General features: G+C 36.5%; 1 protein-coding gene across 3 annotated transcripts; it reads right to left on the bottom strand.

Annotated features, from left to right (window-relative positions):
* Window positions 1–1,294: 1,294 nt before the first annotated feature.
* Window positions 1,295–18,046, bottom strand: LOC113079471 (collagen type IV alpha-3-binding protein-like). 3 transcript variants are annotated; one of them, XM_026251735.1, is made up of 16 exons: window positions 17,626–18,046; window positions 16,500–16,634; window positions 12,895–13,011; window positions 9,711–9,818; window positions 9,441–9,579; window positions 8,944–9,024; window positions 8,052–8,209; window positions 4,433–4,525; window positions 4,268–4,354; window positions 3,264–3,377; window positions 2,976–3,050; window positions 2,801–2,896; window positions 2,462–2,594; window positions 2,225–2,295; window positions 2,008–2,136; window positions 1,298–1,829 (listed from the first exon to the last, which is right to left on the bottom strand). In XM_026251735.1, the coding sequence occupies exons 1-16, from the start codon at window positions 17,710–17,712 to the stop codon at window positions 1,626–1,628; spliced, it is 1,827 nt and encodes a 608-aa protein (XP_026107520.1). In that variant the 5' UTR covers window positions 17,713–18,046; the 3' UTR covers window positions 1,298–1,625. The 3 variants fall into 3 exon arrangements, with proteins under 3 accessions (XP_026107532.1, XP_026107520.1, XP_026107524.1); XM_026251739.1 differs by having other exon boundaries at window positions 1,306–1,829; window positions 3,264–3,353; window positions 17,626–18,044; XM_026251747.1 differs by lacking the exons at window positions 4,268–4,354; window positions 4,433–4,525 and having other exon boundaries at window positions 1,295–1,829; window positions 3,264–3,353.
* Window positions 18,047–18,324: the final 278 nt, after the last annotated feature.

Here is an 18,324-nt window from a genome sequence, read left to right as displayed (position 1 = left end):
TGACTTATAACTGAACATTATTATAAAGTTTTACCCAAAATTTTGTTAAGGCATCAGTTCCCGGGACGCCAGTTCCATTGCGTAACATTCAATGTTTTCACATGTTGTTTTTTTTATAATTTGTTTCTACAATTGGGATGCTGTTTCATAATAAATCATACTCCGCTGTCGAGTTCCTGGGATGATGAACTGTGTCTCATGCCTGTTGGCTGAACCTGAGGCACTGAAAAACAGTCATAGTTTTAAATTATCCTTTTAAATCAATTTAAATCAATAAATGAATTTAAGGCTTTATAATTGCCTCTTTGAGTTTAGCAAAAAAATGTAAAAACAACACTGAATGTTTTCACATGCTTGTTTGTGTCTGCGATTTAAGATGCAGTTTTATAATAAATGTTGCTTGTTGCTACAGCAATAAAACCATTCTTGTGAATTTGGTAGTAGATCTTTACTTCATGTTATAGGTTGCCCTTTGTTTCTTCTTTAGTGAGTGTATGGATAAGCACAATTTCTGCAAAACAAATAGATTTTTTAGAGGGTGGTTTATTTCAGCATGTTTAGAACTAAGAAATGCAGATCAAATGGACAGCTTGCAATGGCCACTTGTGAAAATTGTTTTATTGAGTTGTCTCCAGTAAAACTCTGTTCTTCACAGCAAAACAGTTTTTTTTTTAATCAGTATGATAATCTTGTACCAATATGTAGGTATGATTTAGACATCAGTGTATGTGTGTTTATATGTCCTGAAAGGTGATGAAATTAATATTTGTACTCATATGTAGGTTAAAAATCTGGTTGTGCAAAAATATGCTTTAAATTAAAATCTTAACAGATTACTGTCATAACAAAACCATTGGCAACCTAAAACTGTTTTCAGCTTGGCTCTAGCTGCTTTAAAAAGGCATGTCCCCATATGTGAGGTATTTTTTATATGTACCAGTTTTTCACAAAAACGCGTATGCGTGTGTGTGTGTGTGTATATATATATATATATATATATATATATATATATATATATATATATATATATATATATATATATATATATATATATATATATATATATATATATGCTTTAATATTTAAAAAAAAATACACTACTGTTCAAAGTTTTGGCAAAATATTTAGATGTTTTGGAAAGTCAATTATGCTCAAGACTGCATTTAATTTGAACAAAAATACAGTAAAAACTGAAATATTAAAAATTATATTACAATTTAAAAGATTGGTTTCCATTTTAAATGTTTTAAAAAGTAAAGCTGTTTTTTTTTCAGCAGCCATTACTCCATTATCAGTGTCACATGATATTCAGAAATCAATCTAATATGCCGATTTGCTGCTCAAGAAACATTTCAGATTTTTATCAGTGCTGAACACAGTTGGGCTGCTTAGTATTTTTGTACATGTCAATTTTTTCAGGATTCTTTGATGAATAGAAAGTTAATACAGCAGGAAGAGCATTTATTTAAAATGGAAATCTTTTGTAACATTACAAAATCTTAAATCTTTACGGTCACTTTTGAGCAATTAAATTCCTAAATGCTGAATAAAAGCAATAATTAGTATCAGAAACACAAACCTTATAGAGACCCAACTTAGCATGTACTTTAAGACCCCATCTGACCTTAAGTTTTCTTTTTTTTTTGGGGGCTGGGGGTTGAAACTTTAATTAGAAGGGTCAAACACCCCAAAGACTTACCATTGGCTACATATGTGATTTTACAGAGGAAGTTGTCTCTGGTGAGCTTTTCGTCTCCCTCTGGTGGGCTGATTAGCGTTTGACAGATCATGGCTACATTGATTTTGGCACGAATGCATCTAGAAGAAGGCTGGAGAAAACAAACAAACAAACAAACAAACAAAAACCTGTAAGACAGCTTTCTTATGCACAGCTTACCGTATATTGCTAATGTTGAACACTATGCCTTTATATGCTTCCATGTTTTTAATAACCTGTGCTTATGATATCAAACTGCATGAAGAGGCAACGTTTAACAAGATACTAACTGGATAGCCGTCATGATCCACTGAGAAGTTGCACACTAGCCAGGTGTCTGGATCATTCTCATTAGTGGAGAGAATTTTTTGCATAACCGATACATAAAGCACATCTCTCTGGGAAGCAGGCCACACCCTCTGCAACACAGAAGTGAGAAAAAAAAAAACATCTGAGACCTAAAGATTTCAGAAACAACCACCCATGATGCAATAGTGAATGCTATACCTTATGTGTCTGATGAATGAGGACCGCTTTATCTGAGAGTGTCTCAACCACTTTAAAGCTTTCAACAGTTGCTATAAATAAAAAAAATAAGGTGTTTTTACATATTTTTCCATGCCAGCATTTTCTTAAGTTTTCTCATTTCTCCTCTTGAATCATAGACATATTTTAAAACACACATCCTCAAAATATAACACTGGAATATCAAAAAGGCAAAACGATGTACTAAGGTCAACATACTTTCCCAGTCGTTCCGAAAAGCTGTGTCCCAAAAGTAGTGGCAGACCTCGTGACCTGTGACCCCTCTGACGGCATGAGTAGCTTTGAGAGGATCCAGAACGATGCCGTTCTCCTCCACTTCTCTCCTGTACACCTGCAAAAACAATTGCATTTAACTACCCGTCCCCACATTTTTGAATGGTAATGCATATAGATGAACGGAAATGTAGATATATACTTACAGGGAATTAAACCACAAAGTATAAAATATAGAGCCTAATTTTTTTTTAAATCTAAAATGGAAACTGGATTCCATAGAAACAGCTCAAAACAAATCTACTGCCTTTATCTACATCTGACCTTCATTTCCCCTTCTTCAACAACCAGCTGCCAGTTAGCATCTCCACCCACATCCTGCAAAGAGTAATTCATGTGGCTCTTGACCATCTCCTCAACCTGTGAACAAAACAAGTGTGACGTGTTGTACACCAGAAGAATCATATGTTCATCCACACTAGTGTGGTGTCAAATCTACCTGAGCACTGAACCGGTGCACGCCATCGGAGGAACTTACGAGGTCAATGGAGGAGGAGGAAGTTTGGCTGTGAGGCTGAACCAAAGAGACAAGGCAAGGGAAACAGAAGAAACTCAAAAATCTGATCATCGTCACACAGAGAATACACAAATCACACTTCAGCAGGAGGGACTGGAGGAGCAAAGGCTGTTTCACAAATGAAAAACTCTACAGATTTCACACAGCAAACACACAAAAAGCAGCAAATGTGCTTTGACAGTGTGAGACAGTAATAGTGGTCTGACTTACCTTAGTCAAGTATTTCTGAGTGCTGATGGAGAAATAGGTGTCTGGAGGGAGGGAGATCCGGCGAGATGCCCTGCTCCTTTCTGCCTGGGACTGCAAAACAGGACAGTCACATTTCTGTATGGACATAGGCATAAAATACAACTGAATTAGCTGTAAATATGCTGTAGATATAGTTCTTGACTAGTGTATCCCAATGAATGATAAATTAGCACCACATCAACCGCTAATAATGTTCAGTTTGTGTTTTTTCTGGTTTAGTTATGTTGTCTGCACTTTACATGCCCAGGTGGATTCTGACTGACTTGCAATGTTTTTTTATCATTCATCACCTGGACAAAAAAAAAAAAAAAAAGGATGAAAGTGATTTTATAGAGATAAAAAAAGATACCTCTTTGCTTGGTAGTTATTATGTGGTGTGAACCTCGCTATTAAAAAATAGTGAATAATTAATAGTCATTGTTCTTATCATAGTCATTGTAAACTGGCATTTATTGTGGTAAAAAAAAAAAAAAAAAACACGACGCCCAATCTGACAAACTAAATGACTTACTGAATTAAAATGACTAAAGCTCAATTTTAAATGTGCAGTTTCAATGTAAAATGCTTTTTTATGAACCAAAAACACTGTGGACTTTGTAACAAAAAGACATGTAGTAAAAGTTATCAAACTAGCCACATTTGTTTGGAGGACCTTGAAGGTGACAACAGCAACAGTGCATTAGTTCAATGTGTCAGAGCATGTTTGCTAACCGCTAAGCCACTCTGACCGCTTTGGTTTCCCCAGTGTTTCCACATAACTGCAAGCACACACATACACCCTCTGTATATATATTTACACTTCTTCAACAGACAAATTCATGGAAACTGAACAACTGTAACAAATGCAATGGCTGCTCAGCGTATAACAAATCACATGTCAAGATGCCTTACAAATACAAACACGTAAAGCATCAAGCTTCGCAAAAGTGTTAATTTCTTAGAAATAATAATGGCTGAATCATTACTTGCTCTTCGATCTGGTCATGTTTGTCCAACGCAGCTTCCACAGCATCAAAGAACTCGTCTTCATTGATCAGACTGTTTGGTCCTTCCTGCACAGAGAGAATATCTCAGTCTGTGTTGGACCAAAGATGGACAGGCCAGAGTGAGTTTAAAGGCTGTGGACGCACTTCATAGTCTGGTCCTCCATAATGAGGCTTCTTCTTCAGCTCGGTCAGTGCAGCTTTGCAGGAATCTTCAGCCCGTCTTCTCCTTTCAATGTTCTTATGGATGATAGAGGAATGTTACTTGTAGTTTTACAATATCCAAAATACATCACAAAGCACTCAAGAAAATATGAAATGGCTCATAATAATATATAATAAATCACTTTCATAATAAATATTTTCCCCTCCCTCTTAATTTGATTTCTTTATTTAGTAAATGATAAAGTTTTCTGGTATTTGGAAAAGAGCAATAGCATCAATCCTGCTTTCTCTGAAGTGGCCCAAGATTCTCATCACCAAACAGACGCCAGCATTCACAATTTTGAGAAGGGTAAGAAAAAAAAAGAAAAAAAAGAGAAATGTTTCTAAAACAACTCTTTTATACTAACCATGGCTGCATTTATTCGATTTATGTTGATTATTAAAAATAAAGCATTAAAAACACATACTGTTAGATCTTATTCATAACTGATTTCTATTCTAATATATTTTTGAAATGGAATATATTTTTAAAAGCTGAATTTTCAGCAGCCATTACTCCAGTCTTCAGTTTTACATGATCCTTCAGAAATCATTTTAATATCAATTTCTATAAACCTTTAACACGGAGAAAGAAATTATTGATTCTGCGACCTGCTAGTTGCCGAACGAAGCAACTTTACAAACAAATCTAAGAAAAACCTGTTTAGGATCCAACTAGAGAATCCGGAACAAAACTAATATGACACAGGAGCTCTGACAGCTTCACTATGATTCAACTTAAGCAAACACACCCATTTCAATTGTCTATCCCACTACACATGCCATCGTATCTTGCCTGTTTGAAAGGTCATTCATCTAAAAAGGTGGAGCCCACGTCACCCACCCGCTCCCTAGACCTACAGGAATAGAAAACTAGCTTGAATAGATTTCAGATTTCAGAAAGCCAACCTTCAAATCCCTCAATTTCTTTAAATAAACTCAGCTGAAGCAGAATCTTCAGCCACATTAAACCTTCGCTGAAAAGTGGTTTCTCAGTTGGCTGACTGAAAAGCTTTGGGTGTTGTAGATGAGTAATTGGTGCATAATTGTCTTACATTATAAATACGATCTGTTCTGAAATGGACAGGTGTGGTTTACCTTAGAGCACTGAAACACCTCTCTCTGTATCCCAAAAAAAAAAGACAATTACTGATAACAACCCCCGGCTTATGTGTCAACTGTCAAAAGGTGGTAATGTGACTCCACTAAACTAGCACAATTGAACGGCAATGGCTGAGCTCAAGTGAGAATTCAAACACTTACATTTACATAGCACATATGCATGACAAAATCACGTCAAGACTCAAGCAGCAAAAACCAGTGAACTTAATAAAAGCATGTCAAACCTACAGAGTAGAAGCTGCTGTGCGTACAGAGAGGAATCCAGTTTTCATTAGCACTCTGAAGAGATGGCTTCAACATTGAAGCACTGTACACTGTAGTCGTCCTCTAGAATCCAGCTAACATCACAACGCACAATTCAATTACTATGGTTTAGTCCCGTTGAAGGACTGTAAACGCCGTTCAAATCACACCCGTTCAGATTCTCTATGGCAGCTGGAATACAAGAAGCTACTTCCTGGCTCATGATATATCAGGGGGCTGGACTGGAGATGGAAAAACTGGTCGGGCAAGTGCAAGCAGAAGCTTCACACTAAGACACTAATGACGTGCGGCTTTGAAGATGTGCTGAGCTCCCACATAATGTGAAGTGGAATGTGAGAAATGCAAGGCTTCTGGAGACTACAGTAGATGCACTTTTGTTTTAATGGATGTGTCTTTGTGACTCATCTAATAATTAAGGTGTTATGTGAGAAGGTTATTGGTTATCTAAATAGTGCCCAGATTAAGCTTGTAAAAGAAGTGCAGAGCTGCTTGATGTTGAATACTTTATTTGCATCGAAACGCACTCAGTAGTTTCAATACTGCAGAAAAGTGTTTGATAGTTCCAAAACTAACAATATTTCCTGTAAAACTGGAATGGGGTAGTAAGAGATAATTCGGTTATCATTTACTAATTGTAATGTTGTTCCAAACCCGTTTGACTTTTCGTCTATATATGACGAAAGGAGAGATTCTAAAGAATGTTCACGCTGTTCTTTCTCATAGTGGACTACATTGAGGTCTGTATACAGGGCTAAGGTAAGGCTTCAGAGGACATGAAATATAATGTATGGACATCTTCTATGAGGACTTTTTGGAATTTTACCATCTGTGGTTTATTTTTTTTGTTTGTTTTTAAACAGCAGTAATGAAAAACAACAATTGACAACCTACTCACATCAACATAATTATGCATAAATATATAAAATTTTAATTTCTTTAAATGATGGCCATACTGGAGAGAGAGTCTGACTTGTGACCCAAAGGTCGCAGACTGGCAGGTTCGAGTCTCGGTAGTGGCAAGGATTGTAGGTGGGTGGGGGGTTGGGGGAAGTGAATGACCATCGCTCTCTTCTACCTTCAATACCAGGACTGAGGTGAGACACCTGAGCAAGGCACGGGTGCTGCAGCAAAAATAGCTGCTCACTGCTCCAGGTGTGTGTTCACTACTCACTGCTGTGTGTGTGTGTGTGTGTGTGTGTGTATTTGGATGGGTACAATGCAGAGCACAAATTCCACCTTTACTAGTTAATGCACCTTTCCACTGTCTACATTAGGATACGATGGTCACATTTCTCCCCCTTGTGGCAGTCGTACAGAACTTTCAAACTGGTCATGAAGCAACCGTGACCATCAGTTTATTCACCATGATTAATGTCTGAATATATCTACACAAAATAAAATGACCCCCAAAATAAAAACATAGTAGGTTTCATGGGGCTAATCAATGTACATAATGATTTAATTACAAAATGATTAAATAGCATTTACAGAATAACGTTAATGTGGGAAAATATTGGTTATTCTGACCTTGCGCTCATAGTTTTGATTAGAATAGGCTACATCACATCTGGTCAGCTGGACGCAGCTGGATGCTCACTAAGGCTGCATTTATTTAATTAAAAATATAGTAAAAACTGTAATATTGTGAAATATTATTATTTATTTATGCATTTAGCAGACACTTTTATCCAAAGCGACTTACAGTGCATTCAGGCTATAAATTTTTACAAATCATGTGTTCCCGGGGAATCGAACCCCCAAACTTTCGCCTGCTTGCTTGCTAGCGCAGTGCTCTACCAGTTGAGCTACAGGAACATTATTACATTTTAAAATGACTGTTTTCTATTTTAGTACATTTTAAAATGTAAAATGTATTCCTCTGAATTTTCAGCATCGATACTCCAGTCTTCAGTGTCACATGATCCTTCAGAAATCAACAAACATTTCTTATGATTATGTTGACAGCAGTTGTGCTGCCTAATATTCTTGTGAAAACAGATTTTTTTTTTTTTGAAGACAGCACTTACTTGAAATGGAAGTACTTTGTAACATTATAAATGCATTTAACTTTTCGTTCAACAAAGATGCAATTCATATATGTTTGAGAAGTAAATGATAACAGGACAATTTCCTTTTTTTTGGATGAAATACCCCTTTAATTTCTGCTGTACACTACCTTATCAAGTCGTCTTTGCCAGCTCTCCTCTCCTTTGACCAAAATGTCAATGCAGTGGGACAGTGTGGACAGGATTCCTGCTGTAGTAGCTTTAAACGTGATTGCTTCACCCTTGAAATCGATGCCTAATGGACCTTTGAGGCTGCCCACAGGAAATACTGAGGGAAAGCAAGTAAAATTAAGGTCAAATGGCAACAGTATTTAAACTTAGCTCTACTCTCTGAAGGAACTTCAGTTGCTTAATTAAAACTTATTTTAATATCAATAATCAAAGGATAAAAAATCTTCAGTCACAGACAGATATACAGGTGCTTCTCAATAAATTATTATGTCGTGGAAATGTTCATTTATTTCAGTAATTCAACTCAAATTGTGAAACTTGTGTGTTAAATAAATTCAATGCACACAAACTGAAGTAGTTTAAGTCTTTGATTTTTTTTTTTGTGTTCCAAAATCATCACAATTAAAAGAAACACTCTCAACAAATTAGAATTGAATTACTGATGAGAATTACTGAAATAAATTAATTTCTTCACGACATTCTAATTTATTGAGATGCACCTGTAAGTCATTTACGTACAACCAAAAGGGACATAATGAAAGATTTTGACCAGTATGGGAGTAAAAAGCACTTTTCAAATTGATGCTATGACTTACTGCAAGATGTGCAGTCTGCAGCATACTGACTGCATTTATAATATTGCAAATAAACATGTACAATGATCATATGGTATTTACCATGTATTCAGAAGATTTACAAAAAAAAATAAAAAATACTTTGCTTGACAGCTTTCAGACAGGATCACAGGTATTTGTGCATAATACACCTGTTGTTGAAATGATCAGAGTATGTTCTTATGAAAAAGCATTAAAAAAAAAAACTTCTCCTCACATTTCTCTTTGCTGCTATTGTTGTTGAGCAGATAATCTCCATCTGGCCTTAAGGTTGGAAAGTCTTCCTCATCCTCAGATACTGCCAAAACAAAACACAGCCTTTTTAGCAGAGATGAATCAGAAACCAAACAAAAATTCAAGCAATCTAATGTACACCAATCGATTTAAAGAGATAAAAATACAGTAATCATTTATTAATCCTCATGCCATTCCAAAACCAGACCTTTGTTTATCTTTAAAATACAAATTATTTGTAATATTCTCTGCCTGTATGTTGCCAAAACTTTCATGCATTAAAACATAAACGTAAAAATGTCAAATAAATCCATATGAATTAACTGAAGTCTTTTGAAGACACACGGTAGCTATATATGATGATCAGACTTATTTATTATTTTATACACTGTGATCAACACACAACAAGCATAGCTGTGCTTGGTGGCACACAACAACAAACCTCATTGGTACTTGTGAATTAAAATTACTTTTCCTCACCTTTGTCCCTGTGGAGTTCATCTTTACTGTCAGCATCTGCACAGTTGTCGAAATACTTCTGCAATGTGTCCACCTGCCTGCAAAGAATGTCCCGGAAAGTCTCCATCTCCGCTAGCTTTTCCCGCAGGCTGTATCCCTTCTGTTCATCAGTTTGCAAATATACATTCAATTGTTATTAAAACAGAAATGACATCTCCAGTGAGAAGACATTTGGCTGCATGAAATGTAGCAGGGTTTGAGCTCTGGACCTGGAGGCAGAGGCTGTCTCACCTTGCAGGAGGATGCAGAGGCGGTGGAGAGGATGCTGGCGGCAGAGGTGAGGGACAGTTGAGAGCCATGGCGACGTAAACTGTTCTCAGACCCGTAGCCTGACTCAGTCTGCACTCAAATACAGCACAAAGAAAAAGAGCCAGTTAAGTAGCTTCTCATCTGTTCACAAGAAGAAAATTCAATTGGACCATTGGGCAGTGAGATGTCATGGTACAGTGAAAACGGTCTGAACTGAGCATTTCTGACACTTGAAAATAAATATTTATTTGACTGACCCTAAACTTTAGAAAAATAGTCTGATTCAATATCATAAAACCCCAATTCAAATTACTATGAACAATCTCAGTGTTAGGTTACATTCACATGTGCAAATGCAAACAATCTCTGATCTACACTAATGAACCCACCTCTTTAAATGACTAATAAGATATAAAGATAGGATGAACACAAGGGAACAAAATTACTGTAGCAAGGTTTTTTTTAACTGTAACAGTTCTCTCTGTGGATACTCCAAGAATTCCCAGTTCTCTTGTAGACTACTTCACAAGCACATGGTGGAGCAGGAATGAATCGGAAGACGAGTTTGTTTCCGTTCTTAGCTTTAAAATGAAAGCCATTAGGGTTCACACTGATGTGAATAAATTATGTGAGGCAGTATAAAGCCAGAGAGATTGCGGGTGGGTCTGCAAAGCATGTGGAGGAGAGAAAGAGAGTGATGGCAAACCATACAGAAACTGAAACTCCCACAGCTGCCCCACACACACACACACACACACACACACACACTACACTCACCTAACTTCAATAAGATATAAAAAAAAAAATCCGAAATCCTCTGCCACCACTTCAGCTTCATCTAATCCAGCAGAGTGCAAGTGAAAGTGAGAGCGTGTGTTAAAGGAGTCGTATGTTGAGTGTGTTACATCAGATGCTGCTGGGGGTGTGCTCTCATCTCCGTCTCGTGCCGTACTCCTTTAGCTCAGCGCTCATCTTGAAGTGGAAAAATTCACTCTTGAATCGCAACATCACTCAAAACTTCTGAATTGCTGATCCAATCAAGATCTTATTTTTGGTTCAGAGGTCTTCTTGCATTACAGGGCTTTCAAAGCAGCCTCTTTAGTTGACTGAATATACTCATGAATTATTCATGCAGCTGGACGACTGCGAGAGGAAAATGCCCATCCACCCCACGCATGCGTACACAGAGGAGATCACCTCAGCAAACCAAGTGTTGCGATAAACAACGCTGACCTGAGCGCCAACAGCCCATCTACTGCACTCTTCTGTTGGAGGGATTGGTGATTCTAATAGTATTTTTAGATGTGAAGCCGTACAGAGCAGAAACAAGAGGCAGGTCGAAACAACAGCTCAGTTTGCGTTTATATAAGAGAATGTTGGGAGATAGGCATAGATACACTGATATATTTATGTGGTACTAACTACAGTATAAGCATACCACATATATATAACTATGTGAGTCATCGACAAAATCTTTGACATTAATTTGCTGTACGTAGAACTTGTGGTAACATGAGCTTTTTGAGTACATGTAAAATTACATTTCATAAATAATTTTTGTCTTATTTGTTAAAATCATTCCTGTTGCAGGGAGATGACAAACAATTTCCGAAAATAAAAGTGAACAGGGACTAAGACAGCAAAGCTCTAAAAATAAAGTAAATGAACACACCCATACAAGTTATTTATTATATTACAAGCTGTATTAAGCCATATCACGGATAGACTACAATAAAAGTGAAGCTGTTATTTCCTACAAAAGTTTCCCCAGCATAATGTGACCAAGTCTGAAAATCTGATTGTGAACATTTCAGTTTTGTCCTCTAGAAGAATTGGAACATAGAACACAATTCATATCGACCATTTTTTGAAAGCTTTAATTTGTTTTTCTGTCTTGTTTATCTTCTTTTTTCCAAACACCAGCTGTGTAGAAACAGCTCCACTCCTTTTACTGAGTTCAGCTCTACTCGCACATGCGAGAGTCATTCAGATCAGCACATTCCTCAGGACCCTCCCTTTGTATATCTCTCTTAAGACATGATGCGTCACTGCAAACCACTGCCAGACAACACTTGCACAATAAATCTCTCGCTTCTCATGCAAACGAATCTTAGCCAGCATGTCACTCAGAAAGTTTTTCCAGGACATCCGCACGTCCCCGCTGAACATGGAAAAAGCAGTATGTCAAATGAGTCATGACAGAGTAAGCAAACAGGTATTACGGTATTACAATTATTTCTGCAGTTTCTGTTAGTATGTCATAGGTCAAAGGACAAAGCCAACATGGCAGGTGCAGCATGTACAGGAATAAATTAAACCGGGGTCAATAACATACAAAAAAAAAAATAATAATAATAATAATAAGATTAAATATAGTTTATTTAAACTAGTTCTTAGAAGTTTATTCCTGTAGTAGGGCTTATTTGTTTTTGAAAAATAAATGACTAAAATAATGATTCAAGTAGTAAATATTAAGTGGAACTTTATAAATGATTTACTTTTTATCTTGAATACAAGTGTTCACAATTTGATCATTACCAAAATATTTTAAGTGTTTTTAAGGTAAATAGTATTCTTTTTTTTTTAAATATTTCTCATTAATTATTAATTTTTAAACCCTTAAATTTAATTTTTAGGGAGTCAAGCTTTTCAAGAATTTCATGAGGATTTTTTTCTTCATTATTAAATTCTTTATAAAATGACCACTCAAAAAATAAATAAATGAATAAAATAAAATAATAAAATTAAGGTGTATCCAATTCACTGCATATGTGAAATGTATTTCAAATGTTTCTTTTTATTTGTATTTTTTAAATAAATTAATAGTCACATACGCCTACACACCTGAATATCTAAAGAACATACTTCAACAACTGAAACACAAATTCTTTATCAAATTCAGTACATACTACGAAAAGTACACCAATTTTTAGCACACTGTACTTTCAGATGACAGCACAAGGAAATGATAGCCAGAAAATAAAAATAAAAAAGCATGTGGGACACATTCCACTGAACCGTGCCTCAAACACCCTCTTTCCCTCAACAAAAGGAAATAAAACACCCAATCAGGTTCTGCCACCCAAACTTGATCCCTCACTATCAGAAAGACACTGGAGCGGAGCTGCAGTTTATCTAGAGGGCTTGCGGCTTCTGACGCACTCACCTTGTGAAGTTCAATGGTATCGATCCACTGCTGCCGGAGCAAAGGATATTCAGCCCTCAGGTACCAGATGCTGTCGTTCACACTGATGTCAAAACGGCATTCATCAAACTCATGAGGCTGAAAAGAAAGACAACAAAAACAGAAACAAGAACGGATCATAACAATGAACATGCTGGAAAATGGAAAAAGTTTATGGGCCATGTTTATTCAAATCGGTCTGCCATTATGCTTTTGAAGCACCCTTTCCTGCTGTTCCTGATAAACACCTCTTTCCCACCACAACATGGATCTGTACCACTGGATAGGAAACTGAAAATCTTACACTTTTACAGATGGCAGATAAAAGTAGAACAAAAACTGCGGACCACCTCATACACAAACTAGAGGAAACCACCTGCTATCTTAAGTCCAGCTATTTCAAGCGGTGTACAAATGATCCACATAGTTTGGATCTTACATCTTTACCAAAGCACGATTTTGCCAGATTACCGTTTTGTTCGTAATTAGCTACTACAGTATATGGCGATTTTGTTAATCTAATGAATCTAAATGAGACAAATGGTCAAGTACTATGAAGCTGCTTTTTAATAAAATAAATATAATAGTAAAATAAAATGAAAACCTTTATTGAATCGTGTACTGAAAATTGTAAGTTTCAATAAATAAGCTGCCTAAACTCTTATAAAAAAGAAAGTGTACAAAAAAAAAAGTTTGCATCAAGCTGAAAATATTATAAAGTGTTGCTTTGTACTCAAAATATCTGGTTTAGTATTTTATTTTTCCTGTGCATTGCAGAGTGGACTGTAAACATAATTTGTAGAAGGTGTTTTCTGGTGGTGTAGTGGTAGTACTAGGTATAACTAGTAATGGGAGTGGTTTATTGACGGTTGGATACGGACACAAGGATTTTTAGTGCTCTGCAAAATAGCTGTTATCAGAGACAGAGCACTGATCCAGGCCAGAACTGAGCTGCTGAATTCAATCAGTGTTTGAGGAACATCTGTTATTATTATCAGATCATCTCTTTTTTTCTCCTCCTCCAAACACTGAAATCAACAGAATACAGACATTCCAGATTTGATCGGCTTCGCAGGCATTATTTTTCCACTCCTATTTGATCATGTGTGCAGTCAGTGTTTGTAAGTGAGTGACATGACATTCAGCCAAGTATGGTGACTCATACTCAGAATTCGTGCTCTGCATTTAACCCATCCAAAGTGCACACACACAGCAGTGAACACACATACACTGTGAACACACACACAGCAGTTGGCAGCCATTTATGCTGCGGCGCCCTGGGAGCAGTTGGGGGTTTGATGTCTTGCTCAAGGACACCTAAGTCGTGTTATTGAAGGCCCAAGATTCGAACCCACAACCCTAGGGTTAGGAGTCAAACTCTAACCGCTAGGCCACAACTTCCTGAAGAGATTCCGTAGAGATTCATTCAGAACGAAGATCAAAACTGGATTCTAAAGTATAACTGTCTGTGATCTTTAACAGCAGCCCCTTTAGACCAAGATGACTTTTTCAGAGCAAAGAACATCACCTAGACAAAGCTCTCGAGGCCAAGAGCATTATAAAACTAGGGGCAGTACTTTTCAAACATGATCTTTCTTTACACATACCCACTTTTACTGGAACAGGCAAAGCAAGGACTGCTCTTACATCACCTTTTTCGAAATGAGATATTTGATATGCACCGTCACAGGATGTTCCTGCAGTTCTTCTAATCCTCCAGACTACTTCAAATCACTCTGTACAAGAACAACATATTAATAGTGTGACAATGAGGCTTTGTTTTTTAAAGTCGTACTGCCTAAATTCTGCACTTATAGCAGCCTGCACCCCATGCAGAACCCCAGCTCACAGACATACTCAAATATACATAAATTATAAATTGATGACTTATCTTTTTATTGTATTATTATTAGTATTTAAACTGATTTGAACTGCACAAACGGTATTATTTTTTTAAAATACGGCATACCATTAGTTACAAGTGCCTAAGCAATGTACACCGCATCATTAATTGAGAAGAGATCCCTGTTAACTCCATACACTTCTGATTAATGACCGGAAAACTTTTTGAATTATTAATAAAACAACTAATTCTTTTAAACAATTAGTTGTTTTATTCAACTAATTCAACTTTTCAACTAACGGCAAATTAATCAACTGCAAAAGGCTGTTAACAGAAGCCTGAAAGATGGACAAAAAAAGAAAATACTGTAGCAGGCAGAGCAAACGATGAAAAAAAATCCTAAATACTGAACTGGGGCTGAGGGGTTAATGTTAATGCATTACTGAGGGGAACTGACGGTCTTCAGAAAATTTTCTTTTCAAAGATTATAGAATACTGGTACCCAAGAAATGTCACTTGTATAGTTTTGAATGGGAAAAAATGCAATGAGAGAGAAGTCCCACCTTCTGAATAAAATAGCCAATCACTAATCAGTAAAGTCTGTGCATCACTGCAGCGCCATTAGAATTCCCGGTTGCTATAGAAACAGCAGAAACAGTGACCAGATTTTTCACCGTGTAATATGGGACGGGTGGGAAAAAAATATTTCTTGATATTTATATCATATTAATATAATTATTTTGTTACATAAAAAAAAGAACAGAAGCAAAAATCACAAACCACAAGACAATTACGATAGGAATACAAGTGAAATACACTTTTACTTGGCATGTATACATTTATTTAACCTCTTTTTTTGTTAACATTTATTGCCGTGTTCAAAATGCCATACTATCATACTACACTTACTATTTCTGCAGTATTTAGTATGTATGCTGTGCATAGTGTGCAAAATTTCTGTATGCATCAAATACCCAGATGACCTACTATATTTACCAGAATCTGCTAAATATAACTCAAGTGCACTGAAGTCAGTACAGAAGCTGTGTTCGGAATGGCATATATTGCAGTATGCTGCGTGTAAACTGTGAATAGAAAGAGAATGTTCTGTATGCATGGAATGACCGGATTACCTGCTACATTTGCTGACATTGAATGTATGCATCTGAAGACACTATATGGGATACCGTTTCCCATTATGCAATGCGGTCCATGTAATGTTTCATCTTCAAACGCGCGAGTGAACTGGAGGCGGGGAATGGTAATTATAAAACAATTTTATACATACAGGTGAAAAGTTAATGTATTTGAGTAATTCAACTCAAATTGTGAAACTTGTGTATTAAATAAATTCAGTGCACACAGACTGAAGAAGTCGAAGTCTTTGGTTCTTTTAAATATGATGATTTTGGCTCACATTTAACAGAAACCCACCAATTCACGATCTCAACAAATTAGAATATGGCGACATGCCAATAAGCTAATCAACTCAAAACACCTGCAAAGGTGAGAGAAATCATGCTGTTTAAGAGAAACCCCCCAAACAAGTACAACCGCTTCCCCGCTGACAGATAAACACTGCATGATGAGCAGGAAGCATTACTTCTCAAATATTTTCACACTGTGGTACATATCAGCTCTTCACACCACTGTGAAGTCAAAATATTGTGTTCAGGCTAAGCTCCTGAAAATCATACGGATAAACATGACAGGATGCTCTACAGATGAGATCAGATCAGATTACCGTGATGACAGCCTTGCTGAGACAGATGGACCCTCTACAGCCGTACTCCTTCTCATCCGCTGACCTGTAGTAACTCAGAATATTGCCCTTCAGCACAATCCAGCGATCCTGCCATCCATGAATGTAGTTTGTCCACTGAAAATTAACAGAGATAGTTATTCATATCTTGCATCTTACATTTATCTCTCCAAGTACTTGCAACATAAAGATTAAACCTTCCTGAAGGTTCAAGGCTTCAAAGTTCAGCAGGTGACTTTAACTGAACATTACACAAACTACAATTACTAAATGGGTTTAGTACAAATCTCTTAACATAACTTATAAGTGTATAAAATTATGCTTTCAAAAAAGAGGTTAAAGAGAAAGCAAATATGCTTTCTAAACCATTATATTTTCCTAAAAGTACTAAATAAATTACATCAAATATGAAAAAAATGACATAGATGTAGTCTTTCACAAAAATGTGTAAAAAATTAAAAAAAAAGAATAATCATAAATAAATAAAAGGCGATTGGATAGTGTCAGGAAGAAACTACATGCTCTATTACGTTACAATAAAATTAATTTCTATATTTATATTTTAGACTATTTCGCTTTTAACGGAGTTTACTGGGATTTCATGACCTACTTAATAACAATCATTACAAAGTTATTTAGAACCTGAATGTTTATAGACTTGAATGTTTATTGAAAAAAAAAACGCCTGCTAAAATGTATTCACACTTCTTCGCTTACAAACAATCACAAACTGATGTAATCAGTAACTTCATAACTTCACCACGGCTAGTTTGATTTCAGGATTGAGGAACTGACTCGAGAAGCGCTCGACCGAATCAGATTCACAAACGAATCGTTAAGAGCGCTCATCACAAACAGTTCACCTGATTCACTGCAACGTGCACCGATGTTTCCGTCGGATTATATCGCTCATATGTGACTGCATTGATCGAGCTAACATCACAAAACTAACAAAAAGTTGAGAAGTTTCAGTCACATATAAACAAACGAAAGAAATTCACTAACCTTAATTTCCACAAAACCAGTGTAACGTTAGAACACCAAAAAAGCTTTTAAAAGTGTAGTGTTTCACAGTAGGCTAATCCTATGTTTAACGTTAACTTGTTACCTTACTGAGTTTGCCGCCGAGCTCGTCCAGCAGCTCTATCTCAGGGTCCAAATCCTCATCGGAACCCGACGAGCTGCAGTCCGACATCAGGGAAAAATATGAAAAAAGTCCGCGGTCGTCCTGTTTTTTGTTTTACTAATTTTATATCGCGTTATAATAATAATAAATAAAAGCCAAAAACAACAACACTAGCTCCGAAGTCGCTTAATGTAAACCGCGCCAGGTGTGAAAGCCCATCCTACTCGAGCACCAAACATCTGATCAAACAAATGACGACACGCAGCGACGAGATCAATGGATCGATCGTTTTAGTCTTCCAGCCTTTGATCCTCACGTGACCCAAACATCAATACTGCACGTCTACAGCAACAACACTGTTGTCTACTGTTGCTCGTATACACACACACACACTATTCACGATTATCTTCTGGGTTTTAAAGTTTTTGGCTTTTTATATCACCCCCTTCGGTAGTGCGAAGTATTACATAAACTATGTTCCATCACCTCCACTTATTGATGACCTTTGGGAATTTGCTCAAATCATCCTAAAACACGTACGAATAGTGCATTTGTATTACTTGATTTATGTAGTACTTTGTGTCAACCTCTGTTGGCTTTAAATGTGCTATATGATTGAACAAGGACAAGCACAGAGCCTTTATTTGAATTATTAAATCCAAATAAAAATAATAAAATCAT

The sequence above is a fragment of the Carassius auratus genome, chromosome 5 (assembly GCF_003368295.1).
Source record: "Carassius auratus strain Wakin chromosome 5, ASM336829v1, whole genome shotgun sequence".
NCBI classification, from domain to species: Eukaryota; Metazoa; Chordata; class Actinopteri; order Cypriniformes; family Cyprinidae; genus Carassius; species Carassius auratus.
The sequence above is the reverse complement of the archived record's forward strand: the minus strand, read 5'-3'. Positions and strand labels throughout refer to the sequence as shown.